At 51.1% G+C, this 16,878-nt stretch overlaps 1 protein-coding gene across 1 annotated transcript in view; it reads left to right on the forward strand.

Moving 5' to 3' along the window:
• The window catches only part of MOSPD2 (motile sperm domain containing 2), a 153,698-nt gene continuing 136,820 nt past the window's right edge, over positions 1 to 16,878 (forward strand). Inside the window, exon 1 of the mRNA XM_075333416.1 lies at positions 1 to 406. Within this exon, the coding sequence (XP_075189531.1) occupies positions 1 to 406 (406 nt within the window). The remainder of the gene's footprint in view (positions 407 to 16,878) is intronic.

Consider the following 16,878-nt stretch of genomic DNA (forward strand, 5'->3'; position numbering starts at 1 on the left):
ATGGCAGTGGTCGGAGGATGGATACGCAGTGCGCATGATCCAGAGTACCCGGGACTTCCATTCATGCGCATTTGGCTTTTGGATCCACACCTTTACCCAGAACAGATGTCAATCTCCATGATACCCATAGATGTGAATGGAGAGAGCCAACCACGTACACCGCCAACTTTCCATCCTCGAGACCTAGATGCCCTGACCATCGGCCTCAGGTGGCTCAGGGGATCAAGAGACCTTGTTCTCTGGAAATGGCTGCGGGTTCCTGAGCTTCCACCCAAACTAAGCAAACATTCATGGCATCTCCTATGTTTAAGGTTTAAAACTCCTTCAATTAAACCAACCAATGTCCCTGCAGGGAAAAAAGGATTGGACATGTTGGTTTTCAAAATGCCGGCCATTCGTTCTTGTGGTAGATGCGCCTCCTCCAGAGACACCTGACAGCGGCTTTTACACCTCTCCCCAACCAGGAATAGTCGCGTAAAGCAACTACAATCCAACCGGAAACCTATATATAGTTATCTCTATATATATCTCTATAGCGATCTCCTGTGTCATAAAATGTCCCTTGATTGTGCCACTAGTTGGGTGGTCTTTACTAGTGGTGCAGTGAAAACAACCCTTCCGTCAGTCACCTGACCACTGCAGCCAATCACTATCCTCAGCATCCACATGTATAGATCACCACTGATTGGCTGCAGTGGTCACCTGAATTGTAGATGCAATGTAATATCAGTGGAATACTCAGTAGTTAAGTAAGGCTGTCCATTTCTCCTGGTTTTTGTGGCTCTCGGGTCCCGGGCTCGGCAGTGTGCAGACACCGAGGGCCGCTGCGTGGTTACACTGATCAGCAGGGACTGACACTATGGCAATGATTCTCCACACAGCGCTCTGAGGTTATCAGCGAGCAAAGTCTGTCGGGGTGAGAAAGTCCATGTGACCCGTCGCCTGCTCTCTGGTGGATTTGTCACCTCCTGATTTTGGGCCAGATTCAGTTCCTCTTCTCAGATCCACATCGGCATGTGATTTCTGTCCACTCCTGGGAACCTCGCTTGCTTTTACAAAATGTTTGATTTGTCTGTTAAATGAGATTTGGAGTAAATATTACCTATGATACTATTATATTATACAATATACTAGACTCCTGCCAGGAGACATCTACTTTATATACCTTTTTCGGCAGAGGACTTCTCTCCTTACAGGTTGGAGAGGACCCGTACGATCGGCAGGAGAGGGCTCTAAACTCCTGGAACTCTTAATCTAATCTCGTCTTATCCGCTATCTCTCACGTAACTCTAGTTTTGATCTTTTACTATCCGGTTTCTGCTCTTTACACTCTGGAGAAGCTGCCTATGGGTGGTTTAACTTTGCAAGAACTCTTACTTTTGCTTTGATTCATTTTCAACTTTGATTACTGCAACTCTGTCTTCCGCTTACAAAACGCTCCCCTCTCCAATCTACCCTGAACGCAGGAGCCAGGATCATATGTCTGTACAGCTGCTCCACCGATGCCTCTTCTCTGTGCCAGTCATTGCACTGGTTGCCCATCTGCTACAGTGTTCACTTATCACTTGCCCCCATAGAACTCTCCACAGTTCTGCACCCACTGCCCTACATCTCCTCCCTCATCTCTACCCCTCTACCTGTGCTCTTTGTTTTGCTAATGACCTAAGATTAGCTTCCTCGATAATCTGTACCTCCCGTCTCTCAGACTCCTCTTGTACTGCACTAGTTCTCTGGAATGTGCTACCCCAGACAATTTGGATAATTGTAATTCCCAGTATCCACAGTTTAAAGTGCGCACTAAAACCACATTTCTTTAGACTGGCCAATCTCTTCACTTCACTAATCTAACTATTCCCTGTTCCTCTCTACTTAATTTTTCCTCTGGTCCCTTCTATGACATCCGGCTTCCATTTCATTCATTCTCTAGGGGGCTCCCAGAAAAAGCTGAGTACAAAGCTGTCCTATAGGGAATGAATGGAGTGCTGGTCGAGCATGGGCACTGCTACTCTGCTCTAATTGGCAGAACAGAGAACTTTTATCCCCATCAGTGCAGGTCCCATCGACAAGACTCAATAATAAATATTTTATCACGTATGCTGTGTTAAACTAGTTTTCACTGGACAACCCCTTTAATAACCTTCCTCAGGTATGACATACATTTAGGTCATCTATCGGGTGACCTTGTTTCTACTTCAGTAACTGGGCGGCATAAAACCCATCAGATGATGGCTGTTATGCACAGCCAGCATCTGCCTCTGACAGCAGCGAGTGGAGACGACCTGTGCCTAAGGCCAGTAATTTCTTAAATGCTGCTGTCAATCTTCTGAAAAAAAATTAAAAAAAATGAAAGCTCAGAAATGGAAAATCGCCAGGGTCGGGAAGGGGTTAAAGACAAATTCAAATACAGACATATTATTGGATGACTAAAATGATTAAAGGGAACCTGTGAGGTGCAATATGTACCCAGAACCATGAGCATTTCTGGGTGCATATTGCTAATCCCTGCCTAAAGATCCTTTATGATTTGCTAATGATCTCAGGGACTAGTCCCAGGGACCTTAGTTCCTGTGCTCATTCCGCCCTCTTAGTATGGCAGCATGCCCTCATGGGTGTACTCACAGGCTATTCAATGACTTGCCCAGCGTCATCAGCGGTGATGCACGTACCTGTGTTCGTTGTCACCGCCTCAAAAAATTGGGTGTAGGGTCAGTGCGCATGATCAGAGTGCCCACACTTCCGGTCATGCACACTACACTCGTTTGAACTGGGGACGCGTACACACGGCTTCACAGTGCGCATGACTAGAAGTCCGAGACTTCTGATCGTGCGCACTGAGCCGAAATTCAGAGTCAGCTGCAGTGACAGCAGAGAGGTAAGCGGCCATGCCTCTGATGCTGCACATTCATTACCATGTTAGCACGCCCACGGGGGTATGCTTAGGCTACTTTCACACATCCGGTTTGAGCCCTGCGGCTCAATCCGGCTGTGAAAACTATGCAACGGATGCGGTGAAAACACCGCATCCTTTGCATCAGTTTTTACATGCGGCCGGTCCGGTTTTTTCCGGTTGCGGCATGCTACTGAGCATGCGCAGTGGAAAATACCGCATGCGGCGACCGGATGCGGTTTTTTCCGCATCGCGCCGCATCCGGCCTCCATAGGGATGCATTGAAAAATGCGCCGCAGCGGCCGGATGCGGCGCGATGCGGTGTTTTTTGCCGGAGCAAAAAACGTTGCAGGGTACGTTCGATCCGGCCGCCGCATCGGCTAAATCTGCCGCATGCGGCAAAAACCGGACCGAACGCAAGCCCCTACGGCACAATGCGGCACTAATGTAAGTCAATGCAAAAAAAAACCGCAATCGGCGTTACAAAAGCCGGTTGCGGTTTTTCTGCAGAACGCCGTATTGTGCCGCAGAGCAAAAATCCGGATGTGTGAAAGTACCCTAACATGCTAAGGGGGCCGACTAGCCAAGGGAAGTAACGCCGTCACGATTAGTCCCCGGTCTCATTAGCATATCATAAAGGATCTTTAGAAATACTTTTTTTAAAGATCTCTTTATCTATGCTGCTAGATACAGACACAGTTAGTCAGTAATTAGCAATATGTACCCAGAACTGCTCGTGGTTCTGCAGGCATATGGCACCTGACAGGCTCCCTTTAAGGCAAATAAGAAATTAGGTAATGTAGAAGAAGCTGAACTGGACTCATCTTCCTCACAGCGTAAGGCTCCATTCACACTACGAGGCGCACCTTGTTGGACTCGCACGCTCAGGGGGTTCCATATGTGCCCGACAGTGGCCACTCTCAGGGTCAATGCAGAGGATCCTTCCATCATAGGGGAAACGTATACACCATGGTTTATGTGTATTTGCAGTGTCCCTCTGTATAGGAGCAGTCTGCTGGGCTTCCCTATACTATATAGTGTGTGTGTGTATGTGTATATATATATATATATATATATATATATATATATATATATATATATATATATATATATATATATATATATATATATATATATATATATATAATGCAGATATGCCAGATGGAGGCTGGAGGGAATCCAGTGTAGGATTTTGAATGATTGGTGCCTCTGTCCTTGGCACATAAGATCCCTTGGATTACATGTGATCTCGCCGGTGTGTACAGAGAGTGATCTGCGCTGATCCCCGGAGGCTGCAGATCTGTAGACCTGGTCATGGATCAGTGGCTGTGAATCTGCATTTAAATGACCTTCAGTTGTAGTAAGTCCTGTGATCCCGCGCCATTGTGCCGGCAGGCTGGAAGTTAATCTAGTTACCAGGGGAATTAAGCAGTGCCCACATGCCTGTGCCAGTTTTAGCTGGGTCACTGATGTTATTCCAGGCTGCGTCCTGATTACATTTTCCGCATAGTGACAGAGCCAAACACAGGGCCACTTACTCACCCAAAACTAAACCCACATTGCTTGGATCCAGTAGTTACTGAACACGTGAGAAAGTGTATTGCTAAAAGTGTTCTTCTCTTCAGCCAGGATGGAGCTTTTGTTCTTCATCAGGAAGTTTCTACCATCAGGAATAGCAGCGTTTTGTACTTCGTGTGGTTTCGCTGCCTCCAAAACGCTGCGTTGTACAGTACAAGCACAGAATATGGATTTATAGAAATATTCTGCCCATTGTGCTTGTTTTTCTTCACAGCGTTATCGGACGTGTGGTGCGACTTCACGAACCGCAGCATGACAATTTTATGCTGCCGTGAGTGAAATACTCATAAATTAATAAGATTTATTTTACAATCAATGCAGCATAGCTTAGCATGGTGTACTGAGAGTTTCTGGTTTATTACATCATGTGACCAGTTTATATAGTACCTCAAACAAAGAAATTACCATGCACCAATAAGAGCTGCAGGGATCTGTATAGAAATGTGAAACTTCCCCGCTCGTCAGTGTTATCTGAACCCTATCGTCAGCCAGTTATAAGACCAGCTGTTTTTTATACAATACAAGGTGGCTTGTATTCTCCAGATCAGGCACCTACCAGACACCGGCTGCTTGATCTACAGGCAGCACATACCAGATACCGATTGCCCGATCTACATGCAGTACATACCAGACACCGGCCGCCCGATCTACAGGCAGCACGTACCAGACACCGGCTGTAGGATTTCAGTCATATAAGTTTAATATTGAAACTCTGCAGTGTTTCAGAGAAAAACATAGTTAAATAGCTGCCATGGACCAAGTTGTATGGGAGACTAATCGGACAAGTGGGTCTTTGGTGGCTTCTCCTTGCCACTGTCAGTGACTGTGTGTGTGTACAGGGAGAGACCTATCACCCAAGGGGAGCAAGCGGGGAGAAGGCTACAACTAGTCGCCCTTGCAACTCTCTGCCAGGTGACTATTAACCCCTTCAGCACCCAGAGATTTTCTGTTTTTTCCTCCCCTTCTTCCAAGAACCATAACTGTTTTTTAGTTTTCTGTGAATCTTGCCATGTGAAGGCTTGTATTTTGTGGAACAAGTTGTACTTTTGAATGTAATGCCACAATTTTTTTAATTACCATATAGGCTATATCATAAAACTGACCTGGCAATATCATTGTCCAGGTGAGTACGGGTTCATAGATAGCAAACATGTACACATGGTGCAGCGACACTGCGTCCTGGACAGTAGCAGCCCTCCTGTGGAGACACCACTGCCACCAAAGACCCACTTGTCCGATTAGTCTCCCATACAACTTGGTCCATGGCAGCTATTTAACTATGTTTTTCTCTGAAACACTGCAGAGTTTCAATATTAAACTTATATGACTGAAATCATACAGCCGGTGTCTGGTACGTGCTGCCTGTAGATCGGGCGGCCGGTGTCTGGTATGTACTGCATGTAGATCGGGCAATCGGTATCTGGTATGTGCTGCCTGTAGATCAGGCAGCCGGTGTCTGGTAGGTGCTTCCTGTAGATCGGGCGGCCGGTGTCTGGTACGTGCTGCCTGTAGGTCGGGCGGCCGGTGTCTGGTACGCGCTGTCTGTAGATCGGGCGGCCGGTGTCTGGTACGCGCTGTCTGTAGATCGGGCGGCCGGTGTCTGGTACGCGCTGTCTGTAGATCGGGCGGCCGGTGTCTGGTACGCGCTGCCTGTAGATCGGGCGGCCGGTGTCTGGTACGCGCTGCCTGTAGATCGGGCGGCCGGTGTCTGGTACGCGCTGCCTGTAGATCGGGCGGCCGGTGTCTGGTACGCGCTGTCTGTAGATCGGGCGGCCGGTGTCTGGTACGCGCTGCCTGTAGATCGGGCGGCCGGTGTCTGGTACGCGCTGTCTGTAGATCGGGCGGCCGGTGTCTGGTACGCGCTGCCTGTAGATCGGGCGGCCGGTGTCTGGTACGTGCTGCCTGTAGATCGGGCAGTATGTATCAGTTGTCGGGTTTACTTTAACCTCAACTTTCATGTCATGGGTTAAAAAAAATGTTCTATGAAACTTGGACCTCTCCAAATTTTGGAAATTGTTCTTGTGTTCAGTGAGATTGCTTACAATTAGAGATGAGCGGACTAGCAGATAACCGGCGGGTCCCATTAAAAAAAAAAAAAAAAAAAGTGTAAAATCCAGCTCCTGTCCGGAAACCAGTTCCCATATAAGTCTATGGGGACCAGAGTACGGCAATTAAAAATGGTGGTGGAATAGACAGGGGGTAGGACCGCACACGGTTTACTGACTCCGTGTCCCGGTGACCAGCTGTTTCCAGGTCGCGCATTCATTTCCGGTGCCGCACATTATCTCATTGCATTTAATTATTTAAATAAAAAAAAAGGGAAAAAAAGTTCTTTTTATTTTGATACACAACCAAGATAAGGGCACGGCTGGGGGCTGCAGCCTGTAGCCATATGTTTTATCTGTGCTGTGTAACATAATATGGGCGGACCTGCGCCAATTGTTTTATTTATTTTTCGACCTCAGTGCAGACCCGCAGACAGCGCCTGTGAGTGGTTGCAGTCAGACGCTGTCACACAAGCTGGGAGCGCATCTGACTCCAACCAATCACAGACGCCAAGCAGTGTATATGCGATGAGATAATGCGCGGCACCAGAAGTGAGTGCGCGACCTGGAAACAGTTTGCCGCCATGACACTGAGCCTCGGTAAGTGCTTCATTCTTATTTTCTTTTTCATTTCTTGAGTTCCGGATCCGGATTAAACCCCAGGCCCGGGCCTGCTACCCGAGTACCTGTGAAACTGCGCGGATCCAGACTTTTACAGTCCGTGTCCGCTCTTCCATACTTACAATTTTACTTTTCAGAGAGGGTGTACTCACTTCTGCTGAGCACTGTGTATATGCTTGTGTGAGTTTAGCTCAAGGCAGTAGCAGGGTTGTCGCTCGGCTCCTTTTCAGACATAGTGTTCTAGGGTTTGCTGCGTCTCTTCTTATATTGGGACTGTTAGGGGTATACGGTCTTGGACGATCTGCTGGGTGACGGTCTACAGTTTATATTGTCCCGGGAACTCGTGGTCTTGGACGATCTGCTGGGTGACCATCTACACAGTGTTTATTTTCCTGGGGACTCATGGTCTTGGATGATCTGCTGGTTGACCGTCTACACAGTGTTTATTTTCCCGGGGACTCATGGTCTTGGATGATCTGCTGGTTGACCGTCTACACAGTGTTTATTTTCCCGGGGACTCATGGTCTTGAATGATCTGCTGGTTGACCGTCTATACAGTGTTTATTTTCCTGGGGACTCATGGTCTTGGATGATCTGCTGGTTGACCGTCTACACAGTGTTTATTTTCCTGGGGACTCATGGTCTTGAATGATCTGCTGGTTGACCGTCTACACAGTGTTTATTTTCCTGGGGACTCATGGTCTTGGATGATCTGCTGGGTGACGGTCTACAGATTATATTGTCCCGGGGACTCATGGTCTTGGATGATCTGCTGGTTGACCGTCTACAGTGTTTATTTTCCTGGGGACTCATGGTCTTGGATGATCTGCTGGTTGACCGTCTACACAGTGTTTATTTTCCCGGGGACTCATGGTCTTGGATGATCTGCTGGTTGACCGTCTACACAGTGTTTATTTTCCTGGGGACTCATGGTCTTGGATGATCTGCTGGTTGACCGTCTACACAGTGTTTATTTTCCCGGGGACTCATGGTTTTGGATGATCTGCTGGGTGACGGTCTACAGATTATATTGTCCCGGGGACTCATGGTCTTGGATGATCTGCTGGGTGACCGTCTACACAGTGTTTATTTTCCCGGGGACTCGTGTCTGTTTCTTTGTTTTATTGTTTTATCTTATAAGGATGTTTGCCTTGTTTGCTCTGCATAATTGCATTTACTTAAGATTGTTATGTTATGTATATTTCTTGGACGTGCTGTGCTCTCCTTCCTGATGATGTGCACTTGCTTTCTTAAAGCACTACTCTAGCGTTTTCTTTTTTCTTTTTTTTTTTAATGCATTGCTGGAGGGGTGCTTTAAATCTATGCCCCCTGTATTATACTCGCCCTCCAGCGTCTTCATCTCCTAACACTGCCGCTCCTGGCAGTCTCAGGCACTTTGTGACCTGCCTGCAGCCCAGTATTTTCTAGAGCACTCCGGAGGTTACAAATCAATATAAGTCTATGAGAAACGTGTTCTGGCTCACATAGACTTGTATTGAGAGCTTGTGATGTAACTTCTGGCTTGTGGCCAGTCAGACGTTACGAGCCCAAGTTGGTGCTGCGGGACCAGAGTGGCGCTGAAAAAGGTGAAAATGCTGGAGGGTGAGTATTAGACCGGGTTAAGACCACTCATATAGTCATAATTAGTTAGGGGTACTTCTCACATAGCGAGATCGCTGCTGAGTCACGTTTTTTGTGACGCAGCAGTGACCTCATTAGTGATCTCGCTGTGTGTGACACTGAGCAGCGATCTGGCCCCTGCTGCGAGATCGCTGCTCGTTGCACACAGTGCTGGACCATTTTTTAGTTGTTGCTCTCCCGCTGTGAAGCACACATCGCTGTGTGTGACAGCGAGAGAGCGACAATCTGAATGTGCAGGGAGCAGAGAGCCGGCTTCTGACAGCCTGCGGCAAGCTGTAACCAAGGTAAATTTCGGGTAACCAAGCAAAGCCCTTTGCTTGGTTACCTGATATTTACCTTGGTTACTAGCATCCGCTGCTCTCACGCTGCCAGTGCTGGCTCCCTGCTCCCTGCACACATAGCCGGAATACACATCGGGTAAATAAGCAAAACGGTTTGCTTATTAACCCGATGTGTACTCTGGCTACAAGTGCAGAGAGCCAGCGCTAAGCGGTGTGCGCTGGTAACCAAGGTAAATATCGGGTAACCAATCGCTTGGTTACCCGATATTTACCTTAGTTACCAAGCACAGCATCGCTTCCACGAGTCGCTGGTGGCTGGGGGCTGGTCACTGGTCGCTGGTGAGATCTGCCTGATTGACAGCTCACCAGCGACCATGTAGCGACGCACCAGCGATCCTGACCAGGTCAGATCGCTGGTGGGATCGCTGGAGCGTCGCTAAAATGTGATGGTACCCTTAGTTGCTTGTGGCTGCTCTTATCTATGTCTGTGAGCTATCGTTTATGCAATCTAATGGCTTTATTACCCTGTGATTTAACAGTGCAGGACTAAAAACTAATGTACACAGCAGTCAGACAGGCCCCTTGCTGTGATTGACACCTCAGTCAATGTACAATGTCTATTGAGAGCCTGGTTTGGAAAGAGACAGCTCCTTGGGCTCAGCTACATGCTTAAAGGGGTATTCCCATCTCTCAGATCCTATCCTAATATGTAGTAGGTATAATAATAATATATTTTAGCACTCCTGGTAAGATATCACTTACCTCATGTGCAGGGCATTGCAGGAGCTTAGGTATCTATGGTTACGGCCACGCATATAGTCACACTTAGTTACTTGGTAGTGGTCATACTGAGTCAGAAGAACTATACTCCATTTCTAATTGGAGATATTTGCTAATATTCTTATTATTATTATTACGCCTGCTACATATTGGGATAGGATTTTGAAGACGAGATTAACCCTTTAAGCATGTTCAGATGGAGCCGGAGCTTTTGTTCAGGAATGACATTCTGTGAGTTTTGTTTACATGGTCAGTTCTGAGAAATAAGTGCCTCTTCAGGAACAGACGTTTCTAAGGACGTGTCCTGACCCTTGGCATAAATACAGATCTGCTGAGCCACAAGCCACACTTATCATGTGAATCAGCAGATGCTACCGGTGAAAGGTGACAGCCGCACAGCCTGCGATCTGGGGTTCTCTCTGCTCCCGCACATTGCTGATATCTTGGATTGCCCCATTTAGGTTAATATACTGTTTATCCTCCTGCCGGATTCCCCGCAGTCACAGCACTTCTTTATGTAAGGTCAGCAAGAACCACATTACCTCTTCATATAGGAGGCAATGAGGACCCCCAATATGTGAACGTAGCCTAACAGTCACACCATGCTCTCATTGACAATCATTAGTTCCAAAAAACTAACAAGACCTCAGCATAATCCTGTTGCTGACATTCACTTTCTCTGGCCTCTGCAGCGGCGGGGGAGGGGATGCAGTATTTCACACCGCCCCCCTATGTTGTGCAGGTCGTACATTTGTGAACAGCGTGACACTGGTACTTATCCCACGTTTCCGTTGTGGCACGTTGGGAAGTACAGAATGCGTTGTACTTACATCACACTATAGGAACATTCTTTCTAGCATCACCTTGAGACGTTCTGTATTACCAATTATAGAACAATGTCTACTATTCTAGTACATACTAGACAATTAGGTGCATGCGGCTAGCATGACTTTTTTATGCTTATTTCACTACAATAGAACCAAAAAGATACAGCTGGACTCTGAAATGCTATAAAATGTAAATATTGAATCTATAAAATTGGAATTGCATTACATCTATAGAAACTATTCAAAAATTAAGTATCTAGAGCACAAATTGGCCAATTTGTCAGAGCCCAACAGCCAGGGACAAGGCGTACCCCTTTGTTGGGATCCTAACCTTATATGTCTCTACCCGGACTGAAAGCTTACAATTTTAAGGTCAGGATCCAGCTCGAAATAAAAACACATTGGGCTCATGGGCGAAATGCTCAGTCCAAAAGGAGTATACTGCAAATATAAAACACCTGACAAACACCCTCCAAGTGTGAACAGGTGCAAGTCTAGACAACTAGTCACTATAACCAAAAACAATTTTGGGTTATATTGACTTCTTGTCTCGGCTTGCACCTGTCCACACTTGTCTTAATCTTGGAGGTGCTATCAATTGTTGTTTTTGTTTTTTTTATATATATAATATACCAGCTGTTCTCAGCCAGCTAACACTCGGCTCAAGGGTATACAGCTCACCTCCCTGGTATATAGCTCCTCCAAAGGTATGCAGCTGTCCTCCTCTCCCAAGGGTATATAGCTGTCCTCCTCTCCCAAGGGTATACAGCTGTCCTTCCCCTAAAGGGTATACAGCTGTCCTTCCCCTAAATGGTATACAGCTGTCCTCCCAAGGGTATACAGCTCCCTTCCCCCCATGGTTATACAGCTCCCCCCATGGGTATACAGCTCCCCTCCCCCCAAGGGTATACAGCTCCCCTCCCCCCAAGGGTATACAGCTCCCCTCCCCCCAAGGGTATACAGCTCCCCTCCCCCCAAGGGTATACAGCTCCCCTCCCCCCAAGGGTATACAGCTCCCCTCCCCCCAAGGGTATACAGCTCCCCTCCCCCCAAGAGTATGCAGCTCCCCTCCCCCCAAGGGTATACAGCTCCCCTCCCCCCAAGGGTATACAGCTCCCCTCCCCCCAAGGGTATACAGCTTCCCTCCCCCCAAGGGTATACAGCTCCCCTCCCCCCAAGGGTATACAGCTCCCCTCCCCCCAAGGGTATACAGCTCCCCTCCCCCCAAGGGTATACAGCTCCCCTCCCCCCAAGGGTATGCAGCTCCCCTCCCCCCAAGGGTATACAGCTCCCCTTCCCCCAAGGGTATACAGCTCCCCTCCCCCCAAGGGTATACAGCTTCCCTCCCCCCAAGGGTATACAGCTTCCCTCCCCCCAAGGGTATACAGCTCCCCTCCAACCAAGGGTATACAGCTCCCCTCCAACCAAGGGTATACAGCTCCCCTCCAACCAAGGGTATACAGCTCCCCTCTAACCAAGGGTATACAGCTCCCCTCCAACCAAGGGTATACAGCTCCCCTCCCCCCCAAGGGTATACAGCTCCCCTCCCCCCAAGGGTATACAGCTCCCCTCCCCCCAAGGGTATACAGCTCCCCTCCCCCCAAGGGTATACAGCTCCCCTCCCCCCAAGGGTATACAGCTCCCCTCCAACCAAGGGTATACAGCTCCCCTCCCCCCAAGGGTATACAGCTCCCTTCCCACCCAAGGGTATACAGCTCCCCTCCCCCCAAGGTTATACAGCTCCCCTCCCCCCAAGGTTATACAGCTCCCCTCCCCTTAAGGTTATACAGCTCCCCTCCCCCCCAAGGTTATACAGCTCCCCTCCCCCCCAAGGGTATACAGCTTCCCTCCCCCCAAGGGTATACAGCTTCCCTCCCCCCAAGGGTATACAGCTTCCCTCCCCCCAAGGGTATACAGCTTCCCTCCCCCCAAGGGTATACAGCTTCCCTCCCCCCAAGGGTATACAGCTCCCCTCCAACCAAGGGTATACAGCTCCCCTCCCCCCAAGGGTATACAGCTCCATTCCCACCCAAGGGTATACAGCTCCCCTCCCCCCAAGGTTATACAGCTCCCCTCCCCCCAAGGGTATACAGCTCCATTCCCACCCAAGGGTATACAGCTCCCCTCCCCCCAAGGTTATACAGCTCCCCTCCCCCCAAGGTTATACAGCTCCCCTCCCCTTAAGGTTATACAGCTCCCCTCCCCTTAAGGTTATACAGCTCCCCTCCCCCCCAAGGGTATACAGCTCCCCTCCCCCCCAAGGGTATACAGCTCCCCTCCCCCCCCCAAGGGTATACAGCTTCCCTCCCCCCAAGGGTATACAGCTTCCCTCCCCCCAAGGGTATACAGCTTCCCTCCCCCCAAGGGTATACAGCTTCCCTCCCCCCAAGGGTATACAGCTCCCCTCCCCCCAAGGGTATACAGCTCCCCTCCCCCCAAGGGTATACAGCTTCCCTCCCCCCAAGGGTATACAGCTCCCCCTCCCCCCAAGGGTATACAGCTCCCCTCCCCCCAAGGGTATACAGCTCCCCTCCCCCCAAGGGTATACAGCTCCCCTCCCCCCAAGGGTATGCAGCTCCCCTCCCCCCAAGGGTATACAGCTCCCCTTCCCCCAAGGGTATACAGCTCCCCTCCCCCCAAGGGTATACAGCTTCCCTCCCCCCAAGGGTATACAGCTTCCCTCCCCCCAAGGGTATACAGCTCCCCTCCAACCAAGGGTATACAGCTCCCCTCCAACCAAGGGTATACAGCTCCCCTCCAACCAAGGGTATACAGCTCCCCTCTAACCAAGGGTATACAGCTCCCCTCCAACCAAGGGTATACAGCTCCCCTCCCCCCCAAGGGTATACAGCTCCCCTCCCCCCAAGGGTATACAGCTCCCCTCCCCCCAAGGGTATACAGCTCCCCTCCCCCCAAGGGTATACAGCTCCCCTCCCCCCAAGGGTATACAGCTCCCCTCCAACCAAGGGTATACAGCTCCCCTCCCCCCAAGGGTATACAGCTCCCTTCCCACCCAAGGGTATACAGCTCCCCTCCCCCCAAGGTTATACAGCTCCCCTCCCCCCAAGGTTATACAGCTCCCCTCCCCTTAAGGTTATACAGCTCCCCTCCCCCCCAAGGTTATACAGCTCCCCTCCCCCCCAAGGGTATACAGCTTCCCTCCCCCCAAGGGTATACAGCTTCCCTCCCCCCAAGGGTATACAGCTTCCCTCCCCCCAAGGGTATACAGCTTCCCTCCCCCCAAGGGTATACAGCTTCCCTCCCCCCAAGGGTATACAGCTCCCCTCCAACCAAGGGTATACAGCTCCCCTCCCCCCAAGGGTATACAGCTCCATTCCCACCCAAGGGTATACAGCTCCCCTCCCCCCAAGGTTATACAGCTCCCCTCCCCCCAAGGGTATACAGCTCCATTCCCACCCAAGGGTATACAGCTCCCCTCCCCCCAAGGTTATACAGCTCCCCTCCCCCCAAGGTTATACAGCTCCCCTCCCCTTAAGGTTATACAGCTCCCCTCCCCTTAAGGTTATACAGCTCCCCTCCCCCCCAAGGGTATACAGCTCCCCTCCCCCCCAAGGGTATACAGCTCCCCTCCCCCCCCAAGGGTATACAGCTTCCCTCCCCCCAAGGGTATACAGCTTCCCTCCCCCCAAGGGTATACAGCTTCCCTCCCCCCAAGGGTATACAGCTTCCCTCCCCCCAAGGGTATACAGCTTCCCTCCCCCCAAGGGTATACAGCTTCCCTCCCCCCAAGGGTATACAGCTTCCCTCCCCCCAAGGGTATACAGCTTCCCTCCCCCCAAGGGTATACAGCTTCCCTCCCCCCAAGGGTATACAGCTCCCCTCCAACCAAGGGTATACAGCTCCCCTCCCCCCCCAAGGGTATACAGCTCTTCTCCCCCCAAGGGTATACAGCTCCCCTCCCCCCAAGGGTATACAGCTCCCCTCCCCCCAAGGGTATACAGCTCCCCTCCCCCCAAGGGTATACAGCTCCCCTCCAACCAAGGGTATACAGCTCCCCTCCCCCCAAGGGTATACAGCTCCCTTCCCACCCAAGGGTATACAGCTCCCCTCCCCCCAAGGTTATACAGCTCCCCTCCCCCCAAGGTTATACAGCTCCCCTCCCCTTAAGGTTATACAGCTCCCCTCCCCCCCAAGGTTATACAGCTCCCCTCCCCCCCAAGGGTATACAGCTTCCCTCCCCCCAAGGGTATACAGCTTCCCTCCCCCCCAAGGGTATACAGCTTCCCTCCCCCCAAGGGTATACAGCTTCCCTCCCCCCAAGGGTATACAGCTTCCCTCCCCCCAAGGGTATACAGCTCCCCTCCAACCAAGGGTATACAGCTCCCCTCCCCCCAAGGGTATACAGCTCCATTCCCACCCAAGGGTATACAGCTCCCCTCCCCCCAAGGTTATACAGCTCCCCTCCCCCCAAGGGTATACAGCTCCATTCCCACCCAAGGGTATACAGCTCCCCTCCCCCCAAGGTTATACAGCTCCCCTCCCCCCAAGGTTATACAGCTCCCCTCCCCTTAAGGTTATACAGCTCCCCTCCCCTTAAGGTTATACAGCTCCCCTCCCCCCCAAGGGTATACAGCTCCCCTCCCCCCCAAGGGTATACAGCTCCCCTCCCCCCCCAAGGGTATACAGCTTCCCTCCCCCCAAGGGTATACAGCTTCCCTCCCCCCAAGGGTATACAGCTTCCCTCCCCCCAAGGGTATACAGCTTCCCTCCCCCCAAGGGTATACAGCTTCCCTCCCCCCAAGGGTATACAGCTTCCCTCCCCCCAAGGGTATACAGCTTCCCTCCCCCCAAGGGTATACAGCTTCCCTCCCCCCAAGGGTATACAGCTCCCCTCCAACCAAGGGTATACAGCTCCCCTCCCCCCCAAGGGTATACAGCTCTTCTCCCCCCAAGGGTATACAGCTCCCCTCCCCCCAAGGGTATACAGCTCCCCTCCAACCAAGGGTATACAGCTCCATTCCCACCCAAGGGTATACAGCTCCATTCCCACCCAAGGGTATACAGCTCCCCTCCCCCCAAGGTTATACAGCTCCCCTCCCCCCAAGGTTATACAGCTCCCCTCCCCTTAAGGTTATACAGCTCCCCTCCCCCCAAGGTTATACAGCTCCCCTCCCCTTAAGGTTATACAGCTCCCCTCCCCCCCAAGGTTATACAGCTCCCCTCCCCCCCAAGGGTATACAGCTTCCCTCCCCCCAAGGGTATACAGCTTCCCTCCCCCCAAGGGTATACAGCTTCCCTCCCCCCAAGGGTATACAGCTTCCCTCCCCCCAAGGGTATACAGCTTCCCTCCCCCAAGGGTATACAGCTTCCCTCCAACCAAGGGTATACAGCTCCCCTCCCCCCAAGGGTATACAGCTCCATTCCACCCAAGGGTATACAGCTCCCCTCCCCCCAAGGTTATACAGCTCCCCTCCCCCCAAGGGTATACAGCTCCATTCCCACCCAAGGGTATACAGCTCCCCTCCCCCCAAGGTTATACAGCTCCCCTCCCCCCAAGGGTATACAGCTCCATTCCCACCCAAGGGTATACAGCTCCCCTCCCCCCAAGGTTATACAGCTCCCCTCCCCCCAAGGTTATACAGCTCCCCTCCCCTTAAGGTTATACAGCTCCCCTCCCCCCCAAGGGTATACAGCTCCCCTCCCCCCCAAGGGTATACAGCTTCCCTCCCCCCAAGGGTATACAGCTTCCCTCCCCCCAAGGGTATACAGCTTCCCTCCCCCCAAGGGTATACAGCTTCCTTCCCCCCAAGGGTATACAGCTTCCCTCCCCCCAAGGGTATACAGCTTCCCTCCCCCCAAGGGTATACAGCTTCCCTCCCCCCAAGGGTATACAGCTTCCCTCCCCCCAAGGGTATACAGCTTCCCCTCCCCCCAAGGGTATACAGCTCCCCTCCAACCAAGGGTATACAGCTCCCCTCCCCCCCAAGGGTATACAGCTCTTCTCCCCCCAAGGGTATACAGCTCCCCTCCCCCCAAGGGTATACAGCTCCCCTCCAACCAAGGGTATACAGCTCCATTCCCACCCAAGGGTATACAGCTCCCCTCCCCCAAGGTTATACAGCTCCCCTCCCCCAAGGTTATACAGCTCCCCTCCCCCCAAGGTTATACAGCTCCCCTCCCCTAAGGTTATACAGCTCCCCTCCCCCCAAGGGTATACAGCTCCACTCCCCAAGGGTAGATAGTATATATAATATATA

This window comes from Anomaloglossus baeobatrachus, chromosome 2 (genome assembly GCF_048569485.1).
Source record: "Anomaloglossus baeobatrachus isolate aAnoBae1 chromosome 2, aAnoBae1.hap1, whole genome shotgun sequence".
Taxonomy (NCBI): Eukaryota; Metazoa; Chordata; class Amphibia; order Anura; family Aromobatidae; genus Anomaloglossus; species Anomaloglossus baeobatrachus.